Genomic DNA, 24,889 nt, shown 5'->3' on the forward strand with positions numbered 1-24,889 from the left:
TGGAGGCCTGTGGCCAGTGGAGTTCCACAGGGATTGGTTCTGAGGCCAGTTTTGTTCAACGTCTTCAACAACAACCTGGATGAGGGGACAGAGTGTACCCTCAGCGAGTTCCCTGATGGCACCAAACTGGGAGGACTGTCTGATTCCCCAGAGGCTGTGCTGCCATTCAGTGGGATCTCAACCGGCTTGAGAGTTGGGCAGAGAGGAACCTCCTGAGGTTCAACAAGGACAAGTGCACAGTCCTGCATCTGGGAAAGAATAATCCCCTGCACCAGCACAGGTCAAACTGCTGAAGAGCAGCTCTGCGGAGAGAGACCTGGGAGTCCTGGTTGATAATAAACTAACCACGAGCCAGCAATGTGCCCTCATGGCCAAGAAGGCCAATGACCAGCCTGGGATGCATCAAGAAGAGCGTGGCCAGCAGGTCAAGGGAGGTTCTCCTCCCCCTCTCCTCTGCCCTGGTGAGGCCTCATCTGGAGTCCTGTGTCCAGTTATGGGCTCCCCAGCTCAAGAGAGACAGAGAACTGCTGGAGAGAGTCCAGTGCAGGGCCACCAAGATGATCAGGGGACTGGAACATCTTTATGAGGAAAGGCTGTGGGAACTGGGGCTGTTTAGTCTAACGAGGAGGAGACTGAGGGGGGATCTCATTAAGATTTACAAATATCTAAAGGGTGGGTATCAGGAGGTTGGGACATCCCTTTTTTCTATAGCAGCTACCAACAGGACAAGGGGTAATGGGATGAAGCTGAAACAAAAAAAGCTCCATTTAAACATAAGAAAAACTATTTCAGGTGAGGGAGCCCTGGCACAGGCTGCCCAGGGAAGGTGTGAGGTGTGAGTCTACTCCTTGGAGGCCTTCCAGACCCCCCTGGACATTTTCCTGTGTGACCTGATCTAGGTGACCCTGCTTCTGCAGGGGGGTTGGACTGGATGATCTCTAAAGGTCCCTTCCAATCCCTACCATTCTGTGACTCTATGATTTATTTTGCACTAAAACACACTACCTGTAAACATATATGGCATTTAGCCTCCATGGGAGGTTTTTGGTGTGCCATATTTGAAAGTGCTTGAGGTTGATAAGGCAATTGTGGACAGCAGAGCCGAGGGACTCCAACTCCTCAGTGCTAGGTCAAGACTGTTGGGATTTCACCTGGGTGAAAAATATATATATATATATACATACACACACATACATCTACACATACACACGGAGATGAAATCCTGGGGGGCTGTGAGCAATCGGACAAGGTCTGAAATCAAATTGAGCAGAAAGGAGGCTGAAAATCACGCTCTTTGTAAAGAAAAAATACCCCACATTAAGAGGGCCCAGTGCTCTGCTCCTCGGTGCAGCCCCTGCGCGCACGACCGGCGCCGCGGTAGCCACTCTGCACAGCCCTGGCTGCTAACTCCCTCTATCAGCCGCCGCGACCCGCAGTCCACGGCCGAGCGGAGCCGAGCGGAGCCGAGCGGAGCCGAGCGGAGCCGAGCCGAGCCGAGCCGAGCGGAGCCGAGCCGAGCCGAGCCGAGCCGAGCCGAGCCGAGCCGAGCGGAGCCGAGCCGAGCCGAGCCGAGCCGAACCGCGCCCAGCCGCGCCCAGCCTCCCGCCCCGCCCCCGCACCTCCTCCTACCCCGCGCCGGCCCCTCCCGCCCGCGGCTCCTTCCGCCGCCCCTCCCAGCCCGGCGCTGCCACATCCTCCGCTGACATCAGCCCGTGCCGCCATATTGGAGGAGAAGGAGCCTCCGCCAGCTCTGCCTCCGGAGGGGGGTACGCCGGCCCTCGCTGCCTCCGCCTTCCCCCGCCGCGGCCGAGCCCCGCTCCCCATGACGCGCCCCGGCTCGCAGCAGCCCCGGTGCGGATAGGACGGAGGCGGGAGCGGATCGCGCCCCTTCTGCTCCCCGCCCCCCCCCCCCTTCCCCCCGAGCTGCCGCGAGCCCCTTTCCCCGCGGCGGGCCTCTGCCCTCTCGCCGCCTCCAGCCATGACTTCCCTGACCCAGCGCAGCTCCGGCCTGGTGCAGCGCCGGACCGAGGCCTCCCGCAGCGCCGCCGCCGACAAGGAGCGGGGGGCGGGGGGCGGCCCGGAGGATGAAGGCCGCCGGGACGAGTCCGGCGACGACGAGAAGGGTGACTCCAAGGAAACGCGGCTCACCCTCATGGAGGAGGTGCTGCTCCTGGGCCTCAAGGACCGTGAGGTGCGAGCGGGGCCGGGACCGGGGCCGAAGCAGGGTGACTGAGGAGGCTCGGTGGTGCGAGGGGAAGGTGAAGGCGGCGGGGACGCGGTGCCTGAGAGTACACCACTCACTCGGGGACTTGTGGAGGGCGCTGATGGCTGAGGACAGCCAAGCAGTGCAAGAGAGCGGGTGAGAGGTGGGCACAGGCGCTGCCGGGGGAGCGCTGCTGCAGGTTTGGGGCAGAGGCGTTGCTGGGGACGGGGACTGTGATGTTGCTGGGGAAGGGGCACGTACTGGAGGAGATGGGGAAAGTGCTTGGATTTTGGGGAAGGGAAGCCTGGCAGACAGTTTCTGTCACTCTGTGGATGCGGGGTTTGCGGAGGTGCTGTGGTATATGTAGTACCTCAAGGAGAGTGGTAGGGCTCGGAGGACCTGGCGATGGGGACGATGGCCGCTAGTCTACTTGGATAGTTGACTTAGAGAATCGGTTAGATCTGTGGTAGTTATAATGTGTCTCCTACAGCCTACCCATGGCTCTAATGTGTCTACTGTGCATTTTGTTCTGACACAACTTCAGGGTACTTACAGGATACTTGAGTGCTTTAGGGTGCTGCTTAGCAGTCTTCTCTACTTAGACTTTCTATACTAATGTGTGTGAAAATGTCTTAAAGTTGGAGGAGATACATTTGACAAAAATGGGCCTTGAGTATTAAGAAATGTGTCAAAATGAGGAAATGACATTATTATAGAACTCATGTTTTTTCTGAATTTGTGGCTTGTTTGTCATGATGTTGTGAATAACAGTCGTTGAGAAAGGTGTACTTCTACCAGCATGTTGGGTTTTTGATTCATTTCAAAAAGGTAGTCAATATAAAAGCATTCACACCGCAGAAAGTCAGTCATGTCAGGGCAGCAGTTTAGTTTGATGTAGAGTGTGCTGAAGTGTAATATGCTTTTATTTTAGATATGATTTATAGCATCAATCTGATTAAGCAACTGGGTTTTTTTTCCCTGCTATCAGTAGCTACTAAATAGTTGAAGCCAGTTCATTGGTTTGGATGGAAGTCTCTCAAAACTGTGCATGTTCATGAGGGCAGAATAAAGGGGAAGCTGATAAGTTACATGTTCTTTGACAGTGCATTGCAACTAAAATTCATGGGTTAATAATGAATACATGTAAGAGTAGTTTTCTTGGTAAACATTTGTTTTATTGTAAGTATGGGTATGTCTGTATATGTACAGACATATGCTACATATTATGCTACAATAATATATTTTATTTCTCTCTCAGTGTATTTTAAGCCATATAATTGTAATCCCATTTTTTCAGATAGACCTTGCCATGGCATTCTAATAAACTCAGTAGTTTTTCACAATGGTTTGTGCTTCCACTTGTGCATGTGCATATTTCCCTTTCTACACACCTGAGTAGTGGCAGGAGAGTGAAGTTAGGTGTGACAAGAAAGGTATTTGGCAGGATTGCCTAGGAGGTCTTGCCTTGAAGGTGGGATAACCTGAGTGATCTTTCAGCTTTTTTATCTCTTTTTTTCTGTGTGCTAAATCTGAATTTGTGGGTCTTAGGTTTTAAAGATTTCTAGGCAGGAAGCGTTGTGTCTACCTAGAAAGGACACATGGTGCAAGCCTTCTTGATATGTCAAAAGATTGTGCCTAAATATGTAGCTTTGCACTGGTGTGCAGCATCAAAATTGTAAGTCATCTAACTTTGCTGAGTGCAGCAGTGGCACACACTGCAGATAATCTGATGTTCCTTTGTATAGGAAAAGGATCTGAGTGGTTACAGTGGTGTGAGTATCCACAGCTCCCTTGGGATTGTGCAGTTGAGACATTAGACAAAAAGAATGATAATGTCATCCCTAGGGCAGGGGGCTTATATGCAGAAAGTGTAGCATATGCCGCTTGTGAGCTTTGTTAGACGTGAATCACATGGGCTTGTATTTTGCTTTTGGGTCTGCTCGTGTCCCTGTGTACAAGTTCTACTGTGTAAACCACTTATGCATGTGACTTTCTGTTTCAAACTAAAACTATAGTCTTGTTTTCAAAAGTTAATATTTTCTTGTTGTTCTGTATTCTGATGTTAAGTAAGCAAAATTTCCTTACTTTATGCATCAGGAAATGCTTTTTACAAATTTCTTACTTCCAATAGAATTGATTTCCTATGACATTGTGTGAGACTCTCATGACAGCAAGCAGAGAAAAGCAGTATGTGCGGGGTCTGTAAAGTATAGTTGTAAAACTACACAAAGTCTAAGGGAAAGGCAAAGACAGATAATTTGACAGCAAATTGAAAGCTGATGGCATCCTTATTGCTTATTCCAAAAGGCTGAAATAATGTAGAGTTTAAAAGACACAGAAGTATTTAAAAAAAAAGATATCTGAATTGACCAAAGAGACTGTTTCCCGAAAACAGCTCCTGTCTCAGGAAAGTCACTGATATGTGCTTTTCAGTCTTTTGGGTAATTTTTTTTTCCTAAAGTTAAGACACTGTTGAATATGGCTTAATATCATGTAAACTGTATACAAAATGCCTCACATATATGAAGCCACCATTTATAATTTGTAAATGTAGAGGGCATAGTCTTAGGAGAGTTTTTCAGGAAGATCCAGGCAATGACAGATTCTTGAGTTCCATATTTTCTAGGAGATTGTTAGATAGTTACGTGAATCCTGCTTTCAGGATAGTGCAATGATTGTTAACGACCACAGCAAAACTTGACAGTTGTTGTGTGGTAGTCATTACAGTGGGGATTCAGTGATAAGAATATGTGGCTGCCCTAAACCAAACACAGCACACCTCAACCTCTGGCTTAATGCTTTTACACACGCTTCCGGGACATGGTCTTTTTTTTTTTTTCCTCCCCAGGTTTGATCTAATTAAGATGTACTTGATGGTTGTTCACTGGTGGACAGGAGCAATCAGTAGTTTCACCTCTGTTTGTAACTTTTGTGTATATATAACTATTTCTGCATTCCAAGGTCAAGATAGGTTACAAGGGTTATTGTACTGAGGTATGCATGTGCTTGTGTAACATGGCAGATGTGATGTTCCTGAAGGTGCAGGTAATACACTGGAACAAAATGCATTACTAGAATTCTTCAGGGAGCATCGCAAGAACACCTACGCTTTTGGAAACCTTTCAGAAACATGACTGGGAAGGAGTTGTGTTGATCCATTTAGAGTGGAGAAACAGCCTGTTGCTATAGGAATAAAAAATACTCACTGAAACAAAATACTTTGTTAGTTTAAGAATAGTATTGTGGTAGGTTAGGTTAAAGCCACAGCAAAAGCGATATTATTCTGGGAGGAGGTAGCTGAAGCAGCTGAGGTTATCCCTCCCAAAAGAAGGGTGTGATAAATATTAAAAGCTGATTTTAAAATGACAGCTAAGAGGTGAGTACAAGCCAGTTTGTTCATTACAGCTCTCCCAGACATCTCATAAGTCAGTCCTGTAGAAAACTTAGAGGTTGCTAAGAGGCTGTGCTCTGTAACCGTTGCTCCTTCTAAATTGTTGGTTTAGTGATGGGCTTGGCAGTGCAAGGTTAATGGTTGGACTCAATTACCTTAAAGGTATTTCCCAGCGGAAATGATTCTATGGTAAAAGTTTTTTGTACATGTAGGGGTTTTCTGATTGTGGGGATTTTTTTCTCCTTTTTGGAGTTCTTTTTTTTTTCAGGACACAGTAGGAATGTCTTCAAACACAGCAACACACACAGCTGCTCTTGTCCTCTCTACAATGGGCTGCAACTAAACAAATTGAAACAGCTGTAGAGACATGACACTTACTAAGAAAAAATATTTGATTTTTAAGTTAACTTATTCCTTATCTACTGAAAGATAACCCATGTAAAGTATGCTGAAATAAACTTCATGTGCTGCAGTCTGCTGCAACAGTTAAGTATTCCTGCTGTTACTTATCCTTTCTTTGGTAATGAGTAAGATGTCATTTGTGAGAGTGAAATAGCGTTAAATCATTTTGTTAGGAACAGAAATTACCTTGTATCTTTGCTAGTTACATTTGGTCTTCAGAAACTTAATTTGATGATGAGGATTTAGTGTTGCAGCATAGCTTTTTGTCCACATAGTTTATGAGAAGGTCTCAGGCATCTGTTATTTTTTTTTGTGGTATTGAAGAGTTATTAGAGAGCTAGCTTACCTCCTTCAGATCTTCTGTTTTGTGTTGATCAGATTAGTGCTCTTACAAATATGAGTCTCAAATGTGAATTGTTGCCAAATTTTATATTTTAATTTTTAAGAGTCTTCTCTGAAACAGGAATTTTGAAAATGAGGCATTTTCTCTGATATTAAGGTCTAGCTTTGTGAAATTCCTATTATGATACGGAAGTCTGGCATTTTTTTGCCTGTGTAACAAATTATCAAGTTTTGAAAAGTCTCTGTATCTTTTAAGTTGATGGGTTTTTTTCTTTCATTAAAAAAGTTTTAGTCACAGTCTGAATGTCAACTCAGAAACTTCCAAGTTGTGCTGGAAAATTGAGACAAACAAGTGAAACATGAAGAGCCATCTACTGGGAATTCACATTTCAGTTGAAGAATGATGCATGAATGTGTTGAAACCTTGACAAAGGCATGCTTTTTCTCAAATGTTCAGGGCCTAATAACAACAAAGTATGTAATGTCTGTGGTGAAAAATTTTTCTCTCATAGTTGCCTAATTCTTTTGGTCCTTTTTTAAAGATATAATGTCCATGCTTAAATTATAGGCTGGGAGGAGACAGGAGATGTGGGAGGAGGACTGTCAATTCTGTGTGCTACAAGATGTTGTAAAGTGCTTGTAATGGATTTGTGTGGAGCAACTTGTGCTTGGTAACAGGGGGAGGCGGCTGCAGTGCTGCCACTTTAAACAGTTCCCAAAACTTTCTCTGGCTCCAAGTTTTGGACTTACCTCTGGCCTGGCCAGGCCAATCTGGTACCTCTGCCATCACTGTTTAAGAACAGAAATTTGTAATGTGTAGGAGGAGGTGGAAGGGCAGAGCAAGGTGGAGGCAGCCATGTGGACTCTGAAGTCAGAGAAGGAAGAAGAGAGGAGCAGTGCTGAACCGGAGACCCCTCCCTCTGCAGCCCACGGTGAAAGAGCGGGTGAATCCCTGCAACCCATGGAGTGCAATTCCTGCCATTGCCAGGAATGCCAATGATTGCCAGGAATGCTGAGAGGATTCTGTGCCAGAGAGGGTGAGTTTTGGAGACCCCATGCCAGAGGGGGCAAGTGTTGTAAACCCCAACCCAGAGGAATTGGAGAGGAGCTGCAGCCCACAGGACGAACACCTGTCAGAGCAGCACATGATGGGCTACCTGTTGTGTGAGGGACCCTGCACTGGAGCACAGGAATGGTGAGGAGTCCTCTTGCCCTGAGGCAAGACAAGGAGCAGAAACCATTGGGAAAGCACGGGTTTAAACCCTCATTCCCTGCTCCCCTGTGCTGCTCAGGGGGGAAGGATGCAAAGACACTGGGATCAGGTGCCTAGGCCTGGGGAGAGGTGAGGTGAAGGGCATCTTAAAGCACCCGTTGTACTTTAATAATTGCCCTGCTCTGTATTGCTTTCAATTGGGTATTTCTGTTTGTTTTGTTTTTGATGGTGGTAGATTAAATCAGTTTTTTGTGGCCCAAGTTGAGTGGTCCTGTCTGTTTTGCCTGGGAACATAAGTGATGAGTGAGCACTCCCTGTCCTTACGGAGTTCCAGAGGGCCTTGGTACTTAGGGCTGATCATGGTCCTTTCTTTTTTTTTCTCTTTTCCCTGGACAGTAACTCTTTACTGTGCTGCTGAGCAAATCCCGCTTTTGGGCTCTTAGGAGAACATGCTGATTTGGAAGCAACATTTTAGAAGAAAGTTGACTTTATGTGTTGGAGTAGTGTTTACATTTCTTGGTTCTGCATACAGCTTGCGTGGTTATCCTTGCTTTCATAGCATGAGTAATCTGTATTATGTATTCATGGTAATTTTGAGTGTGGAGTAGTCCCTTCTTTCGTGTCAAGCTGTCTAGTTTAAGGCAAAGACAAAAACACAGTCAAAGCCTTTCTGGTGATGCTTCACAGTTTTTCAGTGTGTTCTTAAAAAACAATGCTATAACTCCGAAGTGCTGTTAAAAAGTATAGCTGTAACTCTTCTTCCTCTCCCTGTAGCAAGCTGTTTTTATTTAAAAAATTGCATGAAGTACATAAAAGAAAATATTGCTCTTAATTGCTAGAAGGGAAGTAATCATGGAACTGAGAACAAGCTCTTTATAGTAAAGAAAAAGCATTATTTCAAGTGTTTTTTGATCCTAATGTAGTTCAAGTATGGCAGCATTTATCTCAGTTAATTAAGCTACAAGTAATAAGCCTTCTTTGCAAGACTAAATTGAACAATTGTGGATGGTCTGTTCAAGAAGTACTTTCTTGGAGAGAAAATAATCACAACAGCACATACTTCTGTTTTGTGTTTTTGTGGGAAGGGAAGCTAGTCTGAAGTAAGTGTGTAGCTCAGTTTCCTCTGCATAGACACCCTCAATCTATTTTTTGGTAACTTTCACTGAAGAAAGAAAAAAAGTAGTCAACTTGAAATTTGCCGCTTTCAGATAGGTTTTTCCTGGCTTGCAAGTGGTCTTAGACCAATTTTGGCAATCTATTTTCTTACAGAAGTATTCGTAATACATTACTGCCGAATGATTTCCCATTCATTTTTCAGACATAAAAATTACAGTTACACATAAAATAGTACATGATTGTTCTCCGCCAAGTGTGTTGTATGTAAGCCTTGCTGAGTGTGAGCACAAAGGTGTGTGGTACTGTGACTAAGCTGTTGGTTTGAGTGCAAACCAGTACTATGTATGCCAAGTCTTATCTACCTCTTCTTTTATGTCTTGTACTAAACTACTGCATTTCAAATATTTTTGTGGGTTTTTTTTTTCCCATTTGTGATGGACTATTATGATAGTAAAATACTATGGTTCCTAAGCTAGATCTTTGTAATTGGAGAGGTGTTCATAGCTCTTCTGTTATTTGTGAATTTGACAGGATTTTTTCATCATGCTAGGAAATTAGTCTTTTGGTCTTTTTGTGTATGTTTCTGTTGCTGATGTTCTTTTAAGCACTTGTAAACTGCTTGTGGTTGTACACTTTCTAATCACATGCCTTTATGGTCTTTCTGGGTAACCTGTGATTGTATTATTTACAGATCCCTTAACTGCCAGCCAAGTTGTCTTTTGTACTTGGACTGTCCCACGAGGCTTTTGTTTGGGTAGTCACTCTTGTACAGCATGTTGCACATTCCTTCAATAGACACTTGATTTTACTTTGGCACTTCCACATTTGATAGTGACATTTGGCACTTCCACAAGAGAAGCATTCCATGTGTATTATGTTGCCATTTCAGTAGGTCTTCTTCATTGCCTAATGGAGAAGGTAGGCATACATTTGCTGTCTAGTTTGAGGTAAACATGGGATGGTTTTTTGATCTATACTAATCACTTAGGAAGCACTAATTACAACTGCTTTGCCTGTGCTGAACATTTAAATGGGATGTCTGCCTTAGCAGCACCTGTAGTCTGTTGCTGAAACTTCCAGTTTATAGTTAGATTGTGCTAAATAGTCAATGGAAGAACTTGATCCTTTTAATGTAAGAACAGTACTATGAGTCAAATTTTTTAAATCTCGTAATGACAATGTTGACATGGCTGTGTTATAAGGTAATCTGTTTCCTGAAAATTGTTTGCACCTGGATAAATGAAAGTGGGAGATCTGTTCTTAAAAGAACAAACTGAAAAGAAATTAGGGAAAATTTAGACAAAGGGAGGAATCTCTATCCTTTATGTACACTTCAGGTTTTTTTAAACATGTGAGGCATGGCTCTGGAAATCCATCCACATTAGTGGCCAGATTGAAATCTCTCAAAATGAAAGCTCCCCAAGTTGAAGTAACACAGTGCTTTACCTGCTGCTTTGAAGTGTGGCCACAATAAATAAAAAGGTAGAAGAAAAGGATAGCTGTCGTATTTGGGGGCAGATACAGCATATACATAAGCCTGGAGGAGGGAAGTGTGGTTTTAATGTGGCCTAGTTAGGCTGTGTTAGGGAAACTTCCATCTGTTTAGACAGCTAATATTAGACCTGCCTTGTCTGTGTTAGAAGAACATACCAGAATTAGTATTTTCTTATTGTTTGAGAGAGAAAACCTGTCTGGGTTAGAGTTAATTTTCTTCAAAGCAGTTCATATGGTGCTATGTTTTTGGTTTTTCACCAAAACAGTGTTGAGAACATAAGCATGTTTTACCTGTTGCTGAACAGCGTTTAGACAACATCAAGGCCACCAAGTTTCTCACTCTGCCCACCCTGGGATGTGCGAGAGGCTGGAGGTGGAGGGACCCAGCACAGCTGGCTCCAACTGACCAGAGGGGTACCCCATGCTGTATAGTGTTATGGTCAGCAATAAAAAAGTGAGGAAGGGAGGGGATGGATAGGTGATCATTGCTTGGGGGTTGTCTGGGCATCAGTCTGCTGTGGGAGGTGATGGGTGAGTGTTGTGCATCACTTAGTTTTGTTTCATATTTTCACTTGTGCTTTTCCTCGTCTCTTCGCACATCCTGCTGGGAGGGAACTGTTGGAGTGGTTACATGGGATTTAGCTGCCAGCCTAGGAGACATTAAACGTGTTCCAGGCTTGTGTTTGTGATTTAGACAGGATACAAGCAATTTTTCTGATCCTGCTATTTTTGCTTGCTACTGTGAGAAGTTGTGAATTTTTGAGTGAAATATCTCATGTTGGTGATTTAAGTCTCAGCTCTAATTAAATATTTCTTTCAAATAAATATGAGATTTTATGCTCAGTGGCAGTAGCTGTTAGTATAGAAATCAGTTTACAGGTTATGGAACAAATTAAATCTGTATTTTGCATCAAATATGGAGAACAGAGATTGTACTATGATGGAAAGTGGCTTTGCAAAAGCTGTGCAAATATTTAAAGTAACTATCTGCATGTGCATACACTTAATCATGCTGAATGTTAAGCTTGTAAGTTTGTCTTCTCATTCCTGAATGAACAGTCAAACTCTTTTGAGTGTTGATTTGTTCAGGGGTCTCAGGAGTGTGCCATTTGTTAGTTGCCTCCATATATAAAAGTCCTAAAATTTGTCTTCATTTTAGTAAAGGGATGTGTCTATATATTGTGCATCTATATATGTGCTTGAAAAGCTGGGCAGTACCATTTGACTTTGGTGCTGTCAGTAGTCAACAGCAGATTGTGTTTGTTTTCTGTTAAATGTAGTGGCAAGTTAATCAAATACCTGACAAATTTCTTGTCGATACTGTGCTTTGAGAGATATGGTGGTGAGCTTGTCAGGTTACTGACTGGTCTTGATGATCTTAAATGTCTCTTCCAATGGAAATAATTCTGGGATTGTAGAATATGTATGCTTACTTTCTAGTATTACTAAGATTTGACTGTCAGAACACTTCAAGGATTATCTTCATAATTGGACTATAACCTATGTACCAGTAAAACGACTAATGATTTCATTTGCATTCAAAGAGGAAGTCAAGTGGGAATGCAGTAAGGTGTCAAAGTCCTCATATTCCAAAAATAAACACTTCTGCACTCTGGCTTGCTTTTCTTCCTTAAACATATACTAATTTTCTAAAGTTCTGTATATGAAGATGTACCATTAGATGTATGTGCAGCCTTCTGGGTTGAAAACTTGATGGCTTACTTGAACGATAAGTTTTGTAGACAAGAGCTATATAGATGTAGACTGGCATAGGCTCTTCATCTGGCTTGAAGATGATGAAGAGAAATCCAGTTTAATTGCAAATGACTTGAAGTTTGAGAGTTTTCCTTTTGACACGTGAGAAAATCACATAATGTGTTCTTCTAGCAGCTATTTCACTGGAATGTTGACAAGTTCTGGATGTGTTGTTTTTATCTTATTACTTCTGAGCGATGCCTGGTGAAAGGAATTAATGTCTCCTAAAATTATTTTGTCTTCAGAAATGCATTTTTATCGTTTACAGTTTTGTAGAGAGATAGAACCATATTTCTTCTACTGGATCTGGAATTTCTTTGTACTTGTTTAAAAGCTACCTGAAAAATAAATCTTGGAGTTTTGGTTATTACGTGTCTATATGATCTCTAAAGATCCTTTCCAACCCCTACCATTCTAATTCAATGATAGGCAAAGTAGCCACCTCTGAATGCATTCCTGATGGATGAGACTGAGTCGTACCAAGTATGTCTTAAAACAGATTAGGCTATAGAAGCAGTGAAAATGAAAATCTGGCAACCAGATAGTTCTGTAAGAAAAAAATCATAGAATGGTAGGGGTTGGAAGGGAGCTTTTAGAGATCATCTAGTCCAACCTCCCTACAGAAGCAAGTCCACCTAGATCAGGTTACAGAGGAACATGCCTAGACAAGTCTTGAAGGTCACCAAGGAAGGAGACTCCACACCCTCCCTGGGTAGCCTGTGCCAGGGCTCCCTCACCTGAACAGTAAAATAGCTTTTTCTTGTATTTAAATGAAACTTTTTGTGTTCGAGTTTCATCTCATTACCCCTTGTCCTGTCGGCTAGATCCAGCAGAAAAAGTGATGCCGCAACCTCCTGACACCCACCATTTAGATATCTGTAAATGTTAATAAGATCTCCCCTCAGTCTCCTCTTCTCTAGACTAAACAGCTCCAGTTCCTGCAGTCTTTCCTTATATGAAAGATATTCCCGTCACCTGATCATCTTGGTGGCCCTGCGCTGGATTCTCTCTAAAAGTTCTCCATCCCTCTTGAGCTGAGGAGCCCAGAACTAGACACAGGACTCCAGATGAGGCCTCAGCAGGGGAGAGTAGAGGGGGAGCAGAACCTGGCTCAACCTGCTGGCCACACTCTTCTTGATGCATCCCAGAATGCCATTGGCCTTCTTGGCCACAAGGGCACATTGCTGGCTCATATTTAGTTTGTTATCAGTCAGGACTCCCAGGTCTCTCTCTGCAGAGCTGCTCTGCTTCCACTTCAGAGATGCAGAAGTTATGTTAGTTGTTCATCATAGAGTTATGATGTTCCTAAATAAAATACTAACTTTTAAGAGTTTTTCCTTTCTAAAGAATCCAAAATCAGTTACTGATTTTTACTTATATTTACATTATCACAAAGAAGAGATTGACTTACCTGCTACAGTAGCAGGCATTTTCTCCTTTCTAATCAGTAATTTTACTTTTAGCTAAAGGGATAGGAGCCTCAGAATCATGTACAGATGTCAGAAGCTGATGTTCACTTACAGTTCTTTGTTCTCTCCTACCGCTGTCAGCTGATATCTCCATTTGAATGTAAGATTTTGCTTGAGTATCCAAGAGGATGGAGTGTTTCTGTTGTGGAAGAATACATGATGATAGATGCATTTGGAATTCATAAAAGAAAGCATTTGGGTCAGCAGAGAGGATTGATATTCTGTGCTAAAACATGATTTTTTAAATAAGCCAAGTACTTTCATTACCTTTATATAGACACTGCTTATATTTTGTATTTTACCTCTTTGGATTTGGGAACAGCTTGAAGGAGATGTGTTGTAAAAGTTCTTACATTAGTTCCCACTGCTTTCAAAGTTCAAAATAGAATTAGTAATTTTAGAGAGTCTACATAGAGGAGACTCTATACTAACATGGTTCTTGTCATTTTGTGGACTATGATAGCCCTATGCTTCTCAGTCTGCTAGTACTTGTTATTAAAATCAAAATACTTGAAAAATGTCACCCATAACCACGAAGCAGATTAAAGTTGTCAAGTTACTTGCAAGTGATTCTTGTGTTAGAGATAGGATGCAAGAGGAAGGAAATAGCCATTTTACAATGTAAAAATTCTTGTTCATTTTTAACCTGCTGCAGTGCACCTTTACAGTGTCTGTTGTTGCTGCATTCTCCTCTGCCCTCCCAAACTGTTTGTAGATTCCAAAACTACTTGTTCAGAGAGGAGCTCCTTAACTAAAAAGTAAGAATTTTGTTGCTGTTGTGATTATTATGAAGTACATTTTGTCAAGATGAATTGCCTTTGCCTACCTCCTGCAGTAGGTTTCAAACATGTGACAGATGATGATTTTGGATTATTATGTTCTGCCTGTGCTTTTGCACAAGGCTAATAACAGACTAGGCACCTCTGGGAGAACTTGTTGCTCCTAAGAGTCAGAAAAGTATATTGTTGCTGTCCTGTCAGATTTAAATGCTGTAACTTCAGATTTGTGATGATCAGGATGTTAATGAGGTCCAAAACCAGGAGGTGAAGGTAGTGATAATACAGTTCATGATACTTTAAGTGTATCTTCTGAGCAGATTGCTCATGAGTGACTTGAGTACCAGTAACCCAATGATGTATGTGAGGTGATGTCATGATTTTGCCCAGCCAGCACTGAAGCACCGTGACAGTCTTGTGCTCGGTGCCCCCCATCCACCCCCACCCTCGTTAGGATGGTGGAGGCCCCAGCAAGATGGTGGGAAAAAAGATACCCAAGGATGTTATGGATTGAGACAAGGGCAGGGAAGGCTCACTGTTAATTACTATTCTGGGCAAAACAGACTCCAGTACTCAACTTACAGAGGGAAGTAGGAAAGTTTATTCTAATACCTACAAGAAACAGAACAGAATAAAAAGCAAAAGGGAGTAGGATGATGAGAAAATTACAACCAGCACTTTAAGGTCTCCCTCCCACATCCCTCCTTTCTTCCTGGGTCCAGCTCTCTGCTCCCAATATCTCTACCTCCTTCCCCCTCAATGGCTCACGGTGGGGGCAGGGAATGGGGGATGTGGTCACTCTCTCACAGATGGGCTCTGCCACTTCTCTCTGAAGCAACTTCTGGCATTCTTCCCCTGCTCCAGTATGGAGTCTCTCCCCCAGGACAGAGTCCTTAATGAACCTTTCTGATGTGGAATCTTCCCAGCAGCTCTGACATCTGTGAATATCAGGTCCCTCACATGGGATGCAGTCATTAATGAATATCTCTGACGTGTTCTTCCCCACAGTTGCAGCTTCTACAGGTACAGGGTCCCTCACCTGGGACATGACCTCCTCTGGCTGTAGTCACTGCCCCTGGCATGAGGTCTTTAAGGAAGTGAATCACTGCCACTGATGTAGGGTCTTTAACAAAATGCAAACAAATCTCAGCTTCACCAGTCCTCTCCACAGGATGCAGAGGAGTCGCTGCTCCAGCACACCTCCTCTCTTTCCTCACTGACGTTGGAGTGAAACAACCGTAGTTGTTTCTCTCTCTTCCAACTCCTTGTACCACCACCAGCCAGAAAAGAAGTGGACAGAAGGAAGAAACAGGAAGGACCCTCCTCTTCTGTCTTCTTCTTAAAATGTAATCATAGAGGCACCTAATTGTCTCAGCCCCAGCAGTGGGTCTGGCTCAGAGCTGGGGAGAATTTTGAGCAACTCCTTACTAGAGCCATCTTTACAGCCCCTTCCCCCTTACCAGAAACAGCTTCATGTCAAACCATGTCAGGTGGGTTTTTTCATCTCTTTATCCCAAAGACCAAGTGAATAGCTGGTATAGGTGTAGCTATTCAAGGTCTGAAAGCAGTTTGTCTACTGGAGTGTGGATTGTCAATGAAGGAGATTCTCTTGCCTTTTGCTGTCTGTCCGAACTATGTTCCTTTTTCCCATGCTGTGTATGAAATTTATTCACCTCAGTCAATCAGATGAGGAAACCAGACATACCACTTTCTCATCTAGCCGACTACAAAAGTGCTACTGTGCACTCAAGACAGAACAGCCATGTGCTTCAATGGGTTGAAAAAATAGATACCTTGTCTTCAGCAGCAGTTCAGACTTTGTTGGACTACATGCTTGTATCTAGTCCTTAAATGGCTAAAAATGAAGACATGGAGAAGGACGTACTGTCCCCAGTTTTGTGCAAGGTTAAAATGAGAAGCTGTGACATTGATTTGAATTGTCAGTGAAACTGTAGCAAATCTCTCAAAGGAAAAGTAATTGATGTGGTGTGAAGAAAGAAGTGGTTCAAAAGACATGTTGGACAGTAATTGGGATGTCAGCACTGGGGTGTCATTTTGTCCTTAGTTTCTTTTTCTGCCTTTTTTCCCCCCTCCTCATGTAAAGTACATGTAAGAAAGGATACCTGAATTTGTGTGTGGACAAAACATGAGTCTCTCTTTCAGTGCTGAGATAACTGCTCAAAATGATCATGCAGTTATAGTCTTGTGATCAATATCTTCTCATGATACCAGCAAACACAGAATAATTTCCAGTATGTTTGTCATCTGTGATTGCTGAGAACATACTATAAAAATAGTGTGCTGCATTTTGGAAAGAAAGCTAGAACTTGTTAGTTTTTAAATAAAACAACATTTTTTATGTTTCAGAGCTTTTATATTGCTACCACCAGCACTGTATTTGAATGTCATCCATGCAGAAGTAATAAAAATGATAGCAAACTCCAACAGAGTTGAGGGAATCTAGTTTTCCAATCATTCAGCATCCAAGTAGAGCTGGTAAAGTTTTTTTTTTTTTTCCTCTGAAAACAAGCTACCTGTAAATTTAGAACTTACTGGTTGCTAAAGTGAAAGTTGTCTTTAACCTACATTGTACCTCCTAGCTGAGAAACCCTGAAGTTGGTGATATCATGTCTTCATGATAGTGTCAGATATATTGTCTCAGAGCTAGGACTTCCAGACTCCTTGTGAGCTGTGTTGTTTGTCTTGGTTTTCTGTTACTTGCCATGTTGGCCAGCTCCCCTTCAAATGGGGCTACCATGGCCGGAGAAGCTTAAAACAACATTTCTGCTCTCCATGAAGTTAAAGAATTTGCATTCTTTACTAAATTTTGAAGTCTTTTTATTTGTATCTTTCATAAAAGAAGAATTTGGAATTTCCTGAGAATAGGAATTGAGAAGTTTAAATAGCTTCTATCTGGTTATGTTAGAGTCTTCTCATTCTGCTTTTCTGCATGTTTAGTGAATTGTAGTGGTCATTACTGCAGCACCTTTTTGGTTCAGAGATGGAGAAAGTGTCTCATCTGTCTTCTTAAAAAAAAAAAACATTTTTACAAATAATTTGTGAATTATAAAATCTCTCAGGCAACATAAATTTTAACTATCTAGACATTTAAATTTGGAGTATCTTGAGAAATTGAAGATCAGTGTGCTCTGTAGACATACACTTTAATTCCTCTGCAGCAGCTCTTACTCTGTAGTACTTAATCCTGAGTGGTTAAAAAAAAAGTTTGTATAGCCACTAAGTTCAGAATTCATATTGTCAGACCTAATGTGTACTTGTTCTCTATATATATAGTTTACCCATGCAGCTGTGGTTTAATTATGACATAAACAGATGATCTCATTAAATTTTTCACAGTTGGGGTGACAGTTTGGGAGCTGATGAGCAGGATTTGTCTAGATCTCGATCTTTGTCAATCCAGGAGTTTTCCAGCATCTTTATAAACACTCGTTTTAGAAGTCCTAGGACCTGATTCTGTTTTGTGAAGTTTGAGATTCAGGGATCTTGGAGGCAAAACAGTGAAAGGACTGTGGGAGGGAATAATGTAGGGGACATTGGTGAGATCTTTCCACTCAGGATTTCTTCCCTTCCCTGCCTTCTGCTGTGCTCTGTGTGCCAGCGTCTGTAGGAGACCAGGTGTATGCAGATCTGAGCTGGGGTATTCCTACAGTAAGTAGGAAGAAGCTGCAAGAATTTGTGCTTTGTTCAGCAGATCTTAGACTCAGCATATCGGTAGGGATTACCTGTTTGCCCCTCTCTTGGAGCAGAGACAAGAACAAGGTGGCTGCTCACCATGTGTGGTGTAAATATTCAGATATCTTGTCCACACCATCTGTGTGAACAGATGTAGGGAAATCCATGAAGGTGACGGGAGTTCAGATCTTTATAAACCTGGAAGTTGTAAGTTAATGTATTACATTTTAGAGTGGGATGAGGTGGGGGAGGCGGCTGCTGAAGAGAGAGGGTGTCACAGTTCTGTGATGGGGACATGCAACTAAGGAGGCAAGGTAAAACTAGGCAGTGGAAGATTGAGTTAGGTAGGCTGGGTAACACTGAGGCACAGGGCCATTGTTAGGTAAGTGAGAGTTTAAAGTGATTAAGGGCTAACTGAACAGGAAGATCTGTATGAGCTGGAAATTAATAAGGGGCCATGAGGAAAGGAGAAAGCGAATAAATGCTACAGGAGGTAGTGGAAGATAAATTGCTTAATGAGCATGGATTTTTGGTAACATTCTTTAAGCAGAAAGAGGTTCTTTGTCTTAGCTCTGTGCTTTGTATACCTGAGTGTACAGGTCTGAGCTTTCAGGTTAATGTGGTAACAAGCTTCTGTTATAAACTTTATTTTCATTTCCCTTTACGCTTGTCTAGCAAAATTAGTTTTTACTTGAAAATTTATAGGTCAGCTCAGATGAAAAAGGCTTTTGTGCTGTGTTGGTGTAAATAAACATGACAGTTGTAAACATTCTTTTGATCTTTGAATAAACATAGATTTAAAATTTGGTCTTGCAGGCTATTCATAGCTTAAAGTGCTATTCTAGTGTGATTGCTGTCAGATAAAAATAATTTCCTGCCCACTCCCGCTGCTTAGCAACTCTAATGAAATAAGTATTTCTTTGAGTTAGGATGTTTATAAAATTACAAAAGACTTGTGGAAAGACGGGTGAAGTAAAAATATTTCTCAATATTCTCTACGCTGTCAAATCTAGTGTTGCTTAAGGGCTTTAAGTAGTGAACGACTTGTAAGTAGGGGTCTTTGATCTTCAACCTAAGTGTTTTGAGACTGTTGCCTATTTGGAATAACAGTGAGAACAACATTAAAAGGTCAAACCAAATCCATGTTTTGTTCTATCAACTGTAACAAGCAATGGCCAGGCCACGTGAAGGAAACAGATGGACAGAGTGATGACTCCTCCAGACTACACTGACTTCAACTGGGTGGAAGCTTGCCAGGCCATGTGTAGTGTATAGATCTGTTGCTATCTATCAAACTTCATTATCAACCTCCTATGAATTTAACACATCTTTAAAAGCCTTTTTTTAAGCTTTTGCCTTCCTGTTCAAGTTGAATACAAGCATAGAGAAGAAGATGGCTTTTGACTTTTCTAACCTGTCAGTTGAATTTACCACTTTTTAGTCCTTGTCTATGGAAAAAGGAAAAAGTATTTTCCTGTGCAAACAGTATGTTATTCTACATTGCTGTTCTCCCTGTCTGTATAGTAGTAGTATTGTTCTCCCTAGGCCTTTCACTCTTTCATTGTCAATCTGTATGCTCTTTAATAAGCAGTAGTTCTGTAACCCTGAGCATGATTGTTTCTGTTTTGTGCACATTTTCCTAGTTAAGCACTGTGCCATTTGAAATAAGTGTCAAGAAGCTGTTTGCAGTGTTGAAGATAAATGTCTGTTTCTACTCATTTTCAATTATACCAGGAAGTCTGAGTTAATTTAAAGGATGATTTACACTGTTATGTGCTAAACTGACCTTCTTTGAACGTTCCTTCAGTTGTCTGAAGTCATTGCAGTAAGTGCCAAAACCAATCAGTCCATCTGCCTGAGCTATCTGGAAATACCAGTTTAATATATTGAAAAATGTTCAGGCTGACAACAATTTTTCTAAAATATCTGCTTCCTCACTGTGTTAATAGCAGTATAATCTCTGTACATTGAAATATGATGTTCTTCCTCTGCAAACTCTTAAGCCTATGGAAAAAAAAAAAGGTGGTAACACGATATAGATTCTCATGATGTTAATGTCATCAGACCCACTAGAACAAGGAGTTCCATTTGTGAAGAAGATGATCTTGTTGAGCTGCCTTTCAGGGTAACTTGATTAAAAACTGTTGGATGATTGTGCAGCCTCTATCCTTGGAGGTTTTCAAGACTTAAATGAATAGAAGGCTGAACAACTTGACCCAGCTTTGTAACTGAATGATCTTGTGAGCCTATATTTTTCTGCAATCCACTGCCAGTTATTTAAAAAAATTATTATTTCAAAAGTTATGATGCAGACAGACTACTTGGTTGGAAATAGTAGGATGTACAAGGAGTCTTTTATTCCTTCCATCAAGCAAAAGCTGCATTTTATCTTGCATGTTTTTTTGCAGAGATGTCTGGTGCCAAGCAGAATCTTAGTTTACAGAGTGACTGATTTGAGGAGCTGATACTCAAGAAGGATCAGCTCTGAGTAGAAGGCTGATTAGATAGCTTCTCATATGCCTTTCCAAGCTTATGTCTATGGCCTTTAAAAATAAATCTGTGAAATATTTCAGTAATTACTTCTTAGAAATTCAGAGCTTTATTAGACTTTTCAGAGACATTGGTCATGTATATAATACAGCTCTTGAAAAATAGCTAAGTGCTAAATGGAAATGCATGTTAGTGTTCCTGGAAATCTAAATGTAATGGCATGTGGTAGTTAGGGACTGGTTTGTAAGTTTAGTTGACTTCAGATGTGTGCATCTTGTATCTCTGTACATTGGTAGCTTTTTATCTGTTAATAGAATAAAATGGGCTTGTTCTTGATGTGAGTTAGTCTTTGATATTGGTGAAGATAAATTTTGTGAAAGGAATTGCTCTCCCGTTTTTTTCTTCCCCCATTTCTCTTTGTTTGCAGCACTTTTCTCTAATGTATCCCAAAGTGTGTTTTCAAAGGTGCATCGCTAGGGGAGTTCTGGGTCATACCAAACGTTTCTGCAGTAATTGCTCCAATGGCAAAATGGTTCTCGGAATGGTTTTAATGTACCTTAGATACTTACATATTAACGTGCATGAACTATATTGGCTACTCGGTAAGACAGAAGTCTTTTGGCTCAATTTTTGATGTCATAGTTATAGAACAATGGAATATAAAAATAAATTCATGTATTTCTAGGTATTGAGTAAATGTATTAAGTCAAATGCTCTGTTCTGTCACTTAAGTAGACAGCTATCAATGCAGAAATAGATGAAAATGTGTGGTAGATCTGGTGTGGTTCATAGAATAAATGTAGTTTGCAGTTTTGCAGTCTGTGTAAGAGCAGTATGCATGAAGCTGTAAGTTTTCAAAGGATTTAAATGACAGAATAGCTGTATTGAAGCTAAAAAAAAAAATCTGTTCTGTGGTTTGTGACAATTGCCATGTTTGTGTTTCCAGTATATTCCATATTTTACTTATACCGATTTTCAGGTTGTTATTACTTTCAGTACTATGTTGTTTGTGGATGTAAAATCATGCTAGTATTCTCAGGAAGCTCAGATAAGCCTGTGTAATGTCAGTAATGCCAAATGCTTGATGTCTTAAAAATGCAGTAAGTCTAATTTGTCTGTTATAAACTCACAACTCTTGTTATCTCTCTGTTTCATTTTGTATCACTTTTATGAGGTTTCCTCATTCTGCAAAGATCAAAGACTGGATCTGAGAACTAATAGGACATGAGTCTGTTTCCTTTCATGCTTTCAGCGGATAGAATGGTAGTTAACTAGTAATGCTACTTGAAAAGTGCGTCAAGTCAGGAGAACTGCTTAGAGAATGGGCTAAGCCTATTTATTTGTTTTCACGTGGAGATGGAGATATCTTACTGTCTTTTGTTCTTCACAGGGTTACACATCATTCTGGAATGACTGTATCTCCTCAGGATTGCGTGGCTGTATGTTAATCGAATTGGCATTGCGAGGGCGTCTTCAGCTGGAGGCTTGTGGAATGAGACGGAAAAGTCTATTAACAAGAAAAGTAAGTAGAAGAAGGTGATCACATCTACTTGTGTGTCATGCTCCAGACATGTAGCTATAAATTACAATTGGTTGTAAGAAAAAGACTTTTGTTTCCCTTTACCTGGGGAGAGGGGTTTTTAACTAGTAGCCAAAACTGTTTAAATGGCAAGCTGAAGTACCTTGGAAAATCTTCTCTACCTAGTCTCTGTTCTTGTGATGTGTTCCTGCTGCTGTTGAGAACTTTACACAAACAGTTGGCATTGGCACTGTCTGGTATCTGCTGGGAGCCAGTAGTACCAGTTGTAATCTGCTGAAGGAACTGGCTTTTGCAATGTTGTTGAAATGTGGGCCGAGTCTAAAAGAAATAGCTGCCAGCCTGCTAGATGTATCCTGCAAGCCACCATTTTAATTGATGTGCACAGTGTTGCAGTTTGTGCTTACAATGCATGGGAAGAAAATGATCCTTGTACCTTGGACCCCTGCACAAAGCTGTACCTAAGCAATGTTACTGGTGTGTTAGATTTGCTGTACTTGATGAGCTTTAAGATGATATCCTGGTTTAAATCTAACTGAGAACTAAGCACCATGCAGCTGCTGGCTCACTCCTGCACTCTCCCTCAGTGTGATGGGGATGAGAATTGGAAGGGGAAAAAGGTAAAAGTCATGTGTTGCAATAAAAACAGTTTAATAATTGAAATAAACTATAATAATATCAATAATGGTAATGAAAATGAAGACAGCAAAAAGAGAAACAAAAGCCAAGAACAGACAAGGGATACCCAGTGTAGTTGCTCAACACCTGCTGACTGACCAATGCTTGAGCAGTGATCAGCCCCTCCCCTCCAACTGCTCTTAGTTTATATACTGGGCATGATGTTCTCTGGTGTGGAATAGCCTTCTTGCTAGTTCCTGGCCATACTCCCTCCTAGCTTCTTGTGAACCTGCTTGCTGGCAGAGCAAGGGAAGCTGAAAAAATCTTTAACTTGTGATAAGCACTACTCATCAACAACCAAAACATCAGAGTGTTATCAGCCTTATTCTCACACTAAATCCAAAACTCAGTCCTGTATAGGCTACTAGGGAGAAAACTAACTCTGTCCTGGACAAGACTAGGACAGAAGGCCAAATTTTTGAGGTCTTTTACTGAATTAAGCTTAAGATTTGAAGTCTTTATTACTTTGGCTGCTGGATTTCACCTTTTTACAAAATGTGCAAAATCACAGTGAAGAATTATTTCATTATTATTTGGGGGTACTTGTGAAATAAACTCACTGAAAACATGATCAAATGTTCTCTACCCACTGCAGATAAATTTTCTTTTATAGTACATTTTGCTGTCAATATTATCTTTTGCAAAGTTTTTTTTTAAACTTTATTACACAAATTCCCCAACCTTCACCATCATCTTCTGAAGAACTAAACCTCTATTCAGACAAATAACTACTTCTTTTAGCTTCATTTAAGCATGTCAGCATTGATTAGTTTGTACTTTTGCTTTCCTCCAAAGCTTTAGCCTCCTTAGGCATTCAAGAATGTTCCTTGGCAGTTATTTTCATTCTGTGCAAAACTTGTCAACTCTCTCTACCTGAAATTTAAATGGTTTTTTATTTATAGGAAAATGGAAAAATAACCTACATGTGTCTTCAATAATTAATACAAGCCAGTTATTTTCTTCTTCTGTACGGGTTTGTTTTGTGGCTTTGTTTAAGTTTTTGTTGTTCAGTTTTAGGGAGTTTTTGGGGGGGGAGAGTTGTTAAATTGTATCTTGTGGTTTTGGGGGTAGTTTTATGTGTTTGTGTCCCTTTTTGTTTAAGTAAATGTAAAAGCTACCTAACATTAAAGGGTTTGTTGTTTCTTCTGCTGTAATGCAATTGATACATTTTTTTTTTTTCTGGAGGCAGGAGTCTTCTATAAAAAAGACTTTAATTTAAAATTCAAATGAAGTTTGATTTTCCTGGTGGGATACAGTTAATTTTAACAGGAAGTTGGAAGAAGGCACAGCTAAGGTAGCTCACCTGAACTAGCCAAGGGTATATTCCATACCATGGAACATTATGCTCCCCACATAAACTGGAGGAGCTTGCTGAACCTCAGCTTGGAAAAGGCTGGGTTCCAATTGGTGAGCAGTTGCATTCTGTATCACTCATTTCACGTACTACTTAAGAGCTAGCATATTCATTTTTTTATTATTTCTTCTCTCCTTGTACTGTCCTATTAAACTGTCATTAACTCACAAGTTTTTTTACCTTTTTCTCACTGTTTTCTTCCCTGTCCCATCACAGTCAGGGAAAGGAGTGAGCAAGTGGCTTCTTGGTGCTTAGTTGCCATCTGCGCTCAAGCAGAAACCAGTTGTTGTGGTTTCAGTAATTTCTTGCAAATAAAATCCTTAACTACTGAAATGTATGAGATTTCTTCTCGCCTTGCACCACCTCTCTCAATGTGGAAATCATTGTCATTGAACAACTTAGGATGTTTTGTACCTTATTTCAAATTTTGTATTAGCACCAAATTTCAGTCTTGTTTCTATGTTGAATTTGAATGTCTCAACTCTACCAAGTGTCCTCCTTGTCCTCCTTTTGCAAGTTTTGCTCCCCTTGCTCTCATCTTACACTGACTTAAATACTGTGCTGAGGGAGTGGAATGAGCTGTCCGGTTGCACGCAAGGTGGCAATGTGCTTTTCTGTAACTTCTACATCTCAGGATAGCTCTTCTCCCTCCACACCTCAGGTCCATTCTTGGATTTTGTGGAAAGGTAAAACCTCTTTAAAACTCAGAAGCTTTGATTTGTAAATCAAAACCTTGTATCTTTCAGCCATGGTGTGAAGGGAGGAGTTTAGGCTTCCTCACTTTATCTGGTGCTGAAGCTGAGAGGGATAGCCCTGTCTTGAAGAGATTTATTGGAGTCTTAATCTTGAGTTGTTTCTAACATTTGTGCAGCCCTGTCAGCTAGGCCCTCTGACTGGAAACTAATTCACTTCTTTGATCAGTTTAGTTTTTCCCTTGAATCAGCTTTCTTGATCTTGCCATCTGGCACTACCAATA

The 24,889-nt window shown here is 41.3% G+C and overlaps 1 protein-coding gene across 1 annotated transcript in view; it reads left to right on the plus strand.

Moving 5' to 3' along the window:
• The first annotated feature begins 1,709 nt into the window (after positions 1-1,709).
• Positions 1,710-24,889, plus strand: part of GOLPH3 (golgi phosphoprotein 3) — a 29,871-nt gene continuing 6,691 nt past the window's right edge. Inside the window, exons 1-2 of the mRNA XM_062018569.1 lie at positions 1,710-2,191; positions 21,735-21,866. Coding sequence (XP_061874553.1) covers positions 1,979-2,191; positions 21,735-21,866 — 345 coding nt within the window. The 5' untranslated portion in view covers positions 1,710-1,978. The remainder of the gene's footprint in view (positions 2,192-21,734; positions 21,867-24,889) is intronic.

This window comes from Colius striatus, chromosome Z (assembly GCF_028858725.1).
Source record: "Colius striatus isolate bColStr4 chromosome Z, bColStr4.1.hap1, whole genome shotgun sequence".
Classification (NCBI taxonomy): domain Eukaryota; kingdom Metazoa; phylum Chordata; class Aves; order Coliiformes; family Coliidae; genus Colius; species Colius striatus.